We start from the raw sequence: 11486 nt of genomic DNA on the forward strand, positions 1-11486 counted from the left end.
ATACCAGTATCTCAGGCACTCTTACCCCCAGACTTCAGGACCAAAGTCGAGGGCCTCAACACACCCCTGCCCCCCCCCACTTTAGACTGTGCTGGTTGGTGTGGTTTGTTCCCTCAATAACCCATGTGTTTAAAAAATGATGCTTAACTTGCACTGGGGGTGGCCTCCAAAGGCCTTTAGGTCCAGGCTCCAAAATTACATAGGCACACCTTTTCACAATGCAAATGCTCTCTTTTCACATTAGGTTGCTGGTATGTGTGTGCTTTAAAAAATGAAGCCCTGACAGTGGGCTTACTTGCCCCGTGTACTTGTTTGGCTAGCATTTTTCTGCCCACATTACTTGGGAATCAGACTTACAAATGTTTTATAATAAATCTGGTTATTCTGAAAATCTTAATATTTTGAGGATGAAATATGGTTTATGTGTATGAATAAACCATTATATATTTGCAATAATAAGTGTATATATTTATTGTTATTGTTTAGGAAGTGTATGTACTGCTTTTCAACACCAACAGAATGTTATCAGAGTGCAAAAGGAATGAGAACATATTTCCCTGTCCCCAAAGGGTTCACGATGTGCAAAATGTTTCAACTTCGAAACGTTTCAAGTCGACTCAAAATGGGCTGTTTCAAGTGTTTTGAGCTCGAAACAAAACACCCTTTAAATAAAGGACCTGTTTCGAGCTCGGAACAAAACAACCCAGTTTCGATTCAAAGCATTTCAATGGTTCAAACGCCATTTTGGAGGCCTGTTCTTCCCTTGCTGAATGATTTTCTGGCACTGGCTTCCGATTGGCTTGTGATCTCCATGCTTCTTGGTTGGCTTGTTATCATACAAATCAAAGGTTGTCATAGGCAAATGTGCTCCCATTGGCTGGTGAGAGAGAGGAGAGAGAGGGATCCCAAATGGAGGGAGTTTCAAAATGTATTCAAAGGGTGCCACCATTGGCTGGGGGGGGGAGCCCAAAAGTGGGGGATGGGTTCAAATGTATTCAAAGGGACTGGGAGGCAGAGAGAGCCCTTATAGTATGCCCCTCTTGAAGCAGATACATCAGGAGAGGAGGAAAGAACATATGATTTTGTGGTTCTCTTAGAACTGAGAATAATATCCCTAGGTGCTACCCATGGGGAACAATGGAGTGTTTCAATTCCCCCATTGTTCTCTATGGCTGGAACACTCGAAATATTTTGAGTTTTGTTTTGTCGAAACAGTCGGTTCAACGGCTGTTTCAACAAAATGTTATGACCACCTGCATTTTTGTTTTGAGCTTGAAACAAAACAAAACATACATTTCATGCACATCCCTAGTTCACACTATGCTGGGCTGCACAGGAATAGGATAGTTGCTCCCTCTCTCTGCTAAATGTAAGATCGCGACTACTTTAAAAAGTGTCTCTGTCCCATTTACAAGTGTTTATGACATTTAAACGATGCACTTTTAAAGTTGTAGGGAACAGAGGTGTAGCCACTATTGGGCGACTGGGTTCAAAGAACCCAGGCCGCTGCCCCTCAGGAGCCACACCTCATGACCCCAACACACACCCCGTGTCTGACATCAGACACAGGGTGTGTGTGGATTAGCTCCTGAATGGGGCTGCGTGGCCCCGTTTGGGAATTAAATGGCCAGCGCTGAATTCGCTGCACGGCCAGGAGCAGCTCTCCTTGACTTTGGCAGGGAGAGCTGCTTCTGGTTTTGCTGTGAATGCAGCGCTGGCCCTGATCTAACTCCCAAATGGCCATCAGACGTTAGACGAGGGGGCATGGTCTAGCTCATTCGGGAGCTAGATCAGCCCCCCCGCATCTGCCGCCAGATGTGTGGGGCGTGGCTAACCACCCGCATCTGATGTCAGATGCAGGGGTGGGGCAAGGAGGGCTGCCCCGGCGGCCGGACATGGGCCACTGCTGGCCTCCCTCCACCAATGGTAGGGAAATATACTTTGCTTTTTGGCATGGAATTTACTATTAGAATTAGACCATGTTGTAAAATGTGCCATCATTTTTCTTTGGCTTGAGTTTTTCATCTTCCCTTCCCCTCTGGTAGGTAAGGGATTGCTCCTCCTGAGTGGATCCAAATGGCAGCAGCACCGGAAGCTTCTGACTCCAGGATTTCATTATGATATCCTGAAGCCTTATGTAACTCTAATGGCAGATTCCGTCCAAGTGATGCTGGTAAGGAACTTGATTTCTACCATCCCAAGATCAGCTCTGCTCATTCCCTTAATGAGAAACTGCTGTGAGAGATATAGATATAGATATAGATATAGATATAGATATAGATATAGATATAGATATAGATATAGATATAGATATAGATATAGATATAGATACAGGGGTGTGTGTCTGTGTGTGTATATATAAAATCCAGTTTATTGCTTCAGTTCAGAGTTACTTTAAACATGTCCAGGGGTTTCCATGAATCCACTTTCTAAAATAACAGACTGACTGCCCCCTGCAACACAATATGCCTTATCACAAAGATATTTTGAAATCTCCTTGAGTCCCAAAATGGGCAGTGTGGTGCACTGCCGTGGAGAGGAGCACGGCAGCAAGCAGCAGTGGGAGTGGCTGGTGAGCTGGCAAGCTGGCCATAGGGAGGAGGGAGGGAGGGGATTGCAAGCTGGACAGCCCTTGTATTAGGTCAAGGCAGTGCCAGAGACAGGGAGTGCGGTATTTTCATACTCGTCTGTCTTATTGTATCTCCACCCCTTTTTAGTGTGTAAATGGGATGTACAGTTCTTTTTATTGTAGCCATTAAATTTATGCCAGTATGTCTGGCATGAGAAGGGGACATTGAACAACATGATCTTATGTTGTTTGTTATTTCTCCATGTAAACTACCTTGAGCCATTTTTTGGAAGGGCAGTATAGAAATCAAATGAATGAATGAATGAATGAATGAATGATGCACAATGTTACGTTGCTATAATATGAATCATGACGATTATTTATTTATTTATTTAATGTATTTGTATACTGCCCACTACTGAAGGCTCTAGACAGTTTCTATACTGCTTTTCTCCCTGTCCCCAAAGGGCTCACAATCGAAAAAGAAACATAAGGTAAACACCAGCAACAGCCATTGGAAGAATGCTGTACTGGGGATGGACAGGGCCAGTTGCTCTCCTCTTGCTAAGTAAAGATATCACCAATTTTAAAAGGTGCCTCTTTGCTAAGTCAGCAGGGGTGACTCTGTGCTTCGCTCACTGCTCTGGTCTTCTCTGCAATCTGCATTGCAAATTCTACTCAGTCAAAATGTGGCTAAAGTTGGTCCACTCTAGCTCTGCCTCCAGATGCTGAATAATGAAAATATTCCCCTCCCATCATTATTTTGTCTCCCTCATATCTCTGGGATAAAGTCCAAGAATTTGCTTTCCCACACCTCCCTCCTGAAGGAACTTCTCAAACTAAAAGCTGTTCCATTAGATATGATGAATAGTTTGTACAATGCTGAAGTTTGCATACACCTACAGAATATGATCCAGTGTCTGATAATTAATCAATCCATCTTTCTTGAGGCATCCCTGCTCTCATTTCTGTTTCTTTCCTACAATATTAGGATAAATGGCAAAAACTGGTCCCCAAAGATACTACAGCAACAGTGGAGATGTTCAAACATGTCAGCCTGATGACTCTTGATAGCATCATGAAATGTGCTTTCAGCTATCAGAGCAATTGTCAGACAGACAGGTGAGTATAATATGCCTTCTTCAGATAAGTTGGGTAGCCAGAAACATACTTGTCTGTGCCAAGGGCTGGCGCTGGTATGAGAAGTAACTGCACGATCCCAGCAGCAACCCTTGTGATTTGTGTGTGCATATGTTTCCATTCCAGTGTGAAGACTGACTCTGAGGAAACAATTTTTTTGCAACTACAATACTATCGCAATAATAAATTAGGACTCAGAACTGGGACCAGTGTTCCCTCTAACAGGGATTCCTCGGTGTTGTTGACTACAACTCCCGGAATCCCCAGCTGCAATGGCTTTTGTTTGGGTATTATGGAACTTGTAGTTATCAAAAGCTGGGGATCCCTGTTAGATGGAATACTGACTGGGACCTTCTAATATTATCTGTCTGTCATATCTCATCAACTTTGCAGGAGATCTTTTAGGCTGAATTCAAACATAACGTGAAACCAGAGTTAAACAGGACAGAGGTTGGAACTCCATTACATCCTAATTCATGCAACTACAGTTTTGAGCCAAAAGCAACCTCTGGTTTGCCTTAGCAAACTCCAATTTGAACCTTGGGTCTGTAGTAATGTTCGCTGCTGAGACCTGGGGTTTGACCGCTGAAGCATTACATCCGAACCCAGATACCACCATAACCATGGTTTTGTACTGTTTTTGAAACCACAATTATAGAGACAGCGGTGCAGATTCACCCAGGATTGTGCCGACTCTATGCCTGAGGTGCTTCTTACTGGCCACCTCTCTGAGAACCAGCCCTACCCATCTTGTCACCAATCCAGCCATGCTGCTGGCTGGCAACAGGGACGCCACCACTTCCCATCCCAAGCTTGTCAGCCTGTCAAGCAGCAAAGTCACACACCTCTTCCCACTCTGTCCCTTGCTCCCTCCTCCTGGTAAACAGGAGGGAATGGGGATGGGGTGACAGGGCGGATATAAAGTGCTTCACTCCCCCAAAATAAAGGAACAATGTTGTATGTTCACTTGCACAAACACTCTAGGTGGCCCCATACACAGAGCACCCCATCACAGCACTGGGATAGTAACATATGGCTTGTGGGGGGACCTGGGGTTGGGTTCAAAAGGTAGCCCCACCCAGGAATTCCTGAGCAGCCAAGTTCTATTTTTTGCACAAAAAAGTTGGGGAAGGGGGGAATCCGTCCCTTCCCCATTGGGGACGTTTGCTTCATAAACTAGGCTCATTCATGAGAAGGGTTGGGCAGCAGAATCAGTACTGCCAACAGAGAGAGGGGAGATTCCTCATCTCTGATAATGATGGATGCTGATCCCAAGCAGACTGCTCATGATGGAGACAATCCACCCCCACAACACATAAGAAGAACTATCTGCAGTGACAGGGCAGGGGTGTCAGCCACCATCTCGAACAGTGTTTGATGACAAAACAACCCCTTCTTCCATGGATCACTCTCTCACAAGAGTGCCAGGCCATTGGGGTGCTACATCAAACTAGGTTGCTCTATGCAGGAAAGCTATGGGGACAGGTACCCCAACAACTGCTCTCCCTGTTTTGATGACTGCTGCCAAGCAGCTGTCAAAGTGTACTCCCTGCCAGCTGGTCCGCCCATGTGGACATGTGCACCCTTGCTTGTGCCCTCAAAGAGTGACCACGTTCTCCTGGGATCGCTGGAAATTGGGGCTCTCCTCTCCCTCTATTCCCCATGGCAGGAGATTTGCATATGGTGTAATGCTGGCCTGAGCCCAGGAATTTTAAATGGGAGTAAGGATCAGTCCCCACACCTGGTGTCCCCCCACTCATGATTTTTAAAAGTTAATTTTTTTAACCTTTTCCCCTTCAAGGAAGGTCGTCGAGGCGGCAGGGGTGGGGTCTGTGGAAGAGACCGGTTTGGCTGGTTCAGGCCTCCGTAGTTTGGTGCAGTGGCCATTTGGGATGCTGCCACGCATGCGCAAATGGCGTGTGTGAGGCCTGGCATGATCCATGGCCTCACCTGGCCATGAGGCCATGGCCTCACTGAGGCCAGCATGTGCGGCGTCATCCAAAATGGTCACTGCACAAACTACAGGCCTCCATAGTTCTGCGCGAACGCCCCTCGGACCAAACCGAATGGGGGGGGGAGGGTTGAGGTGGTGCCAGACTGAACTGGTGCGGTCAGGTTCGAGTCTTGTCCGGACCTGGATCGCCTGGAGGAGTTGGGATAGGGGGCACTGCTTTGCAGTGGTTCTGCTCCAATCTCTCGGGTAGATTCCAGATGGTGGAGCTTAGTGACAGTTGCTGCTCAAAATGGGAGCTGGTATATGGAGTCCCTCAGGGCTCCATTCTGTCACCAATGCTTTTTAATATCTACATGAAATCGCTGGGTGAGGTCATCAGGAGATTTGGTGCTGGGTGTTATCAGTAAGCTGATGACACCCAAATCTACTTCTCCTTTTCATCTTCAGGAAGTGGCATTCATTCCCTAAATGCCTGCCCACAGGCAGTAATGGGCTGGATGAGGGATAACAAATTGAAGCTGAATCCAAGCAAGACTGAGGTGCTCATTGTGGGGGCTCAGAATCTGAGGGGTGAGTTCGATCTTCCTGTGCTGAATGGGGTTACACTCCCCCAAAAGGAGCAGGTGTGCAGCTTGGGAGTACTCCTGGACCCAGGCCTCACCCTGATATCTCAGGTGGAGGCCATGGCCAGGAGTTCTTTCTCTCAGCTTCAGCTGATTCAACAGCTGCACCCATTCCTTGAAGAGGATGACCTCAAAACAGTGGTGCATCAGCTGGTAACCTCCCAGCTTGATTACTGCAATGTGCTCTATGTGGGGCTGCCTTTGTATGTAGTCTGGAAACTTCAGTTAGTTCAGAATGCGGCAGCCAGATTAGTCTCTGGGGCAACCTGGAGAGACCGCATTATGCCTGTCTTGAAACAGTTACACTGGCTGCCGATATGTTTCCGGGCAAAATACAAAGTGCTGGTTATTACCTTTAAAGCCCGGAATGGCTTAGGTGTGAGTTATATAAGAGAGCATCTACTTCTACATGATCCCCACTGCATGTTAAGATCATCTGAAGAGATCCGTCTCCAGTTGCCACCGGTTCATCTGGTGGTGACGCAGAGGCGGGCCTTCTCTGTAGCTGCTCCTGGGCTGTGGAATGCACTCCTGGCAGAAATTCGTAATTTGAGATCATTGCTGTCCTTCAGGAGAGCCCTTAAAACCTATCTGTTTGGCCTGGCCTTCCAGGGTTTTAAATGATTAACTGTTTTACATTGTTTTAAATTGTTGCCCTGATTTCCAGGGTTTTTAGCTGCTTAATTGGTTTTATTGTGTTTTAATAGTTTAATTTTAATTGTTAATTTGTTTTAATTGTTTTTATCATGTTGTAAACTGCCCTGAGCCATTTTGGAAGGGTTGTATTCAAATCAAATCAAATCAAATCAAATCAAATCAAATCAATAATCTTGTTTTCTTCAGAGCGGCAATATCCCAGTTGCAGGAGAGTAACTTCAGGAGAGAGGGCATGCTCTGCCTGTGGCTTCCAGCAGCATCTGGTGGGCCACTGTGTGAAACAGGATGCTGGACTAGATGGGCCTTGAGCCTGATCCAGCAGGGCTGTTCTTACATTCTTATGATCTATCCCCCTTATAACTGGGCAAAGAGGCACCTTTCAGAAGGTGGTTCTTTTATATTTAGTAGGGGGAGAGCAACTGTTCCTATTCAGCCCTAGTACAATATCTTTTTCAGTGGCTCTTGCTAGTATCTCCCTTCTGTTTGCTTTTTAAGATTGTGAGCCCCTTTGGCATATGGAACAACCCCCCCCCCATTTCTCTGATATGTAAAATGTTATGTGAACTTTTTGTTGAAAAGTGGTATATAAGTATTTTATAAATTAAAAACTGCTGCTTCAGTCTTATCCATTTCCACTTTCTCTCTGCCCACAGGGATAATCCCTACATTAATACTGTCCTTGATCTCAGCTTCATGTTTGATCAGCAACTGAAGACACCTTTATTCCATTATAAACTCATATATTGGTTGAGCTCCCAAGGACGTCAGTTTTACAAGGCTTGCAAAGTAGCCCATCTTCACACAGGTATGTCTTATAGATAAGGTCTTCTTCTCCCCACATCATTATAGTTCAAGCTTTTTTTCTGGCTTCTGGTATATATTTCTAGAGCTTACTCAACCCTTCCTGAACTGCAAAGGTTTAGAGAGGTCAAGATATTTGCTTACTTTTGGCTTGTGAATGGCTGTTGTGGAAGTGGAAATTAAGAGTGAAGATAAGCTTCATTCATTGGCTATTTTACACGGTAGTCATGTGATCATACACTACAATTACCAAGATGTATAGAGTAAATATGTTTATTTAAAATATTTCTACCCTGCCCCTACATCATTCTCCTGTTCAGGAGAATGAAAGTTGTATATACACATGCAGCTACATGTTGGTTGTCAATTTCAACTTGTAAGTAGTCCTTTGAAAATCCAGGAATACATGTATGATAATAAATGAAACAATAAAAAAGCTTTCCTGAAGACAGTAGGCAACAGTCATTCTTACTGGTCACACATTTAAACAACATTTTCATTAAACAGTAATTGCTGTCTGTGAGTGGTACTAAATAATGGGTTGTGGAAGTGATTGGTATGCTAATCATTTTCATCCTGAATAAAGGTTAGATGTCTGCACCAAATGACCTGATAAAATGAAGGAGAAGCATGCCTTCTGTGGCTGGTTTGAGCACTGCCTCTCACACCCCTGCACACATGTAAACACTTCTGGCGGGAGTGTGCCACCACAAGCCAGTAGCCCTCTGCATTAAGGGCTCCCTACATGCAGTTGGGCAACTTGACGCCCATTCGAAATAATGAGCATTGTGCAACTGCATGCAGGGAGCCCTTACTATAGAGTGTTGCTGCCCTGCCTGCAGCACAGCTCCATCAAAACTGTTTACATGTGTGCATGGGGTACAGATAGTGCTCAAGCCACTCATGCTGCCTTGCACAGTATGTCAGTTCATGTTTCATGCAGTCAAACTACTACTGGTGTCTAATTGTAATCAGTAATTAATTGGGACCCTCAAAGTCCCAACAGTAGAAGCCACAACTGGCAGAATCTCCCTGTCATCTAGTCTGACTTTCTCCTTGGATCCTCTTTTCTCCAGTGTCACATATCCACCACTCAATTGTTTTATGTTCTCGGGCCACTGCCTGCTTCATTCCATTTCATATCGCGAGACCAGCCTCTCTAGCACTCATCTCTTTCTCTCCCCTCAGCTTGTACCCCTTCCTTATCATATGTGCTGTGAAGTTTTTTCAGAGCTTCCTCTCTTATTAGCCCTTTGATGCCTTAATTCCCTGTCCTTTTCATCAAACCTTGTTCTCCACTTTCTGATCTGAGTTACTGTAAGTAGGTTATAATTTATTACAGTGAATAAACCAATTTTAACATAACAAAAATCCATATAGGAACAGTATTGACAGCAATCAGAGAAACAATCTGACCCTGGGTAGCCCCCCCCCCGCCAATATTTCTTATAGGTACCCCAAAGTATATTTCTTATTGGTTACATCGCCAGCTGCTTTCTGATGTTAATAGCCACTGCCTAAAACTTGGCTACTACCAAAGAGACTTGAGGCTAGTAATCAGCGAATACATATTTTATATAATAGTTATTTGCCTCTTAGCTTTCCTCCATGTTCCTTTTTCTCAGTCCATTGCCCACTCTGCACTTTTTATTCAGTCACCTTCCATCTCAGTTTCCCCAGCTTCCTTAAGTCCTGAGACCTTTTCCCAATCTCAGCCTTCTTCTATGTGAGATTTTAATTTCATGCAAACTGACAACTTTCTTTTCTCTCAACAATTTGGACTGCAAAGTATTTGCTTTCTTGGGCAATGAAACAATCTGAGCTACCACTGCAGTTCAGTCAGTGTCAGAGGCTTTGCCACAAAAGCACTAAAGACTGAATCCCCAGCACCCCTCAGATACCTAATCACCCTCATGCAGTTCCTCCTTGTGGTAGGTGCTGTTTTCGCAAAGGCATGGAACCATACACAGAGAGATTTGAGATTGTTGATGTAACAGCAAAATATTGGGTATCATGGGAATAATAAAAAAATGTATTTAAGCTAAGTAATTCAAAATTAGTTTTAAAACAAATAATCTTAAAGTTCTAAAGGGTTTGTCTAATTAAGCTGAGTTTACTCCCTATCTCTCCCAAAACTCCAGATTTGATTCTCTTTTTTCATCCAGTACTCATTGAGGCATATGGATGACACAAGCCTCAAATGAAAAGGAACTTTTTCTTCTTCACCAGTCTCTAGTGGATGTTGTGGCAGGTAGCTTTAGAATGTTGGACCTTGAGAGTTCTGCTGCAGCTATCCAAGTGTTGTCTGCTATATCAGGTATGAAGACAGCAGTTGTTGTCTGCTGTCTCAGGTATGAAGTCTTCAGTCTGGTTGTCCACTCCAATACTGGCCAGTTGAACACAACTGCCAGACTCTCTAAAAATGAGGTATCTTCTCTAATCAGCTAAGCTCCCTCAACTGTTCAATTTCTTGAAGATGCAGGGGTAAAGTTCCTTAGGTGAGATGCTCAAGCCAGACTCTCAGCTCTTTTTAAGATCTTGGTCAGAGACAACCTTCCTGTTCAATCTTTCTAATGATCAGCTCTTCAGTGTCTACCTTTCTGCTGCCCTCCTCATGTTGCCTTCTTCCTTTTACTCCTCCTTTTTTCAGCTCTTCTTTTTCCATGGTTCTCCATCTGACATCCCAGCTAACTTACTCTGTGAGTTTGCTCAGAACCCACTGCTTCTATTCCAGTCTCCAAGATGGCCAGGTAAGCCTAGACAATCCTAGAGCAGCTGCCACCTTTTAAACGGATTGGCTTAAATCCTTCATCTGCAGAGTTCTGCTTTAATTTGATTGGGCAGGACCTTTATCTGTGGGACCCTTCTCATTGGACAGTTCGCAATGACATCAAAACCCCTAAGTAGTGTGTCAAAACTACTGTCTGTAAACAGAAAAAGGTAGAACAAGCCAGCTAAACAAACAGAACTTTCATTGGTTACAGGGCAACTGCCTCAGTGAACATAGAGATCATCCTTTATAGTAACCAAACACCAACATCATTATATAAAGCAAACCAATACAGATGAATTTTGCACAAGCAATATCATTATTTCCACTTAGGTCTTATGTACATCTTTTCTCAATCTTAATATCTAATGCAGATAATGTAATAAGAGAGAGAAAGGAGTCCCTCAAGAATGAACAAGAACTTGAGAAAATCCTAAAGAAGAGGCGTTTGGACTTTCTGGACATTCTTCTTTGTGCAAAGGTGAATGTTGTAGGAACTTATTGATAGTTTGAAATGATTGTTTCCCCAGACCCCGGCCCAAGAAGACACTTAGACATTCTTTATGGGTAAAGGGCCTCTCTTTATTAATTAATTAACAACCAGCAAAGGCGAACTGAACAGTGGGTGATGAATCACCAACGAAACAGTGCGGGCTCCTAGGCAAGGGCTAGGATTACCCTCATCCTGCCCATTGCCACTTTGGGCGACACACCCTGGCTCCGGAAAGGGGGCAGGCACGCCCTGCCCTATTCCATCAAAGCCAACCACCCCCTTAGAAGAGGGGACCTGGACAGCTCCCGGTATTCACCCCCCCGGACCGCGCAGCCCAAAGGATGGTGAAGACCTGGAGCAGGTTTCATGGCCATCAATTACTCCCCGCGCCGCACAGGCAACAAAGGAGCGATTAACCAATCCACCTTTAAATATCCAAGGGTGCTCACCGATACTATACCTTGCTTACCCCTCAGCCC

At 44.6% G+C, this 11486-nt stretch overlaps 1 protein-coding gene across 4 annotated transcripts in view; it reads left to right on the forward strand.

Moving 5' to 3' along the window:
• LOC128323812 (cytochrome P450 4B1-like) overlaps positions 1-11486 on the forward strand; it is a 53098-nt gene that overhangs the window by 18601 nt on the left and 23011 nt on the right. For all 4 annotated transcript variants that reach the window (XM_053247620.1, XM_053247621.1, XM_053247619.1 and 1 more), the window contains exons 4-7: positions 2046-2173; positions 3561-3691; positions 7597-7748; positions 10889-10995. In XM_053247620.1, coding sequence (XP_053103595.1) covers positions 2046-2173; positions 3561-3691; positions 7597-7748; positions 10889-10995 — 518 coding nt within the window. The remainder of the gene's footprint in view (positions 1-2045; positions 2174-3560; positions 3692-7596; positions 7749-10888; positions 10996-11486) is intronic.

This window comes from Hemicordylus capensis, chromosome 4, assembly GCF_027244095.1.
Source record: "Hemicordylus capensis ecotype Gifberg chromosome 4, rHemCap1.1.pri, whole genome shotgun sequence".
In the NCBI taxonomy this organism is placed as follows: Eukaryota; Metazoa; Chordata; class Lepidosauria; order Squamata; family Cordylidae; genus Hemicordylus; species Hemicordylus capensis.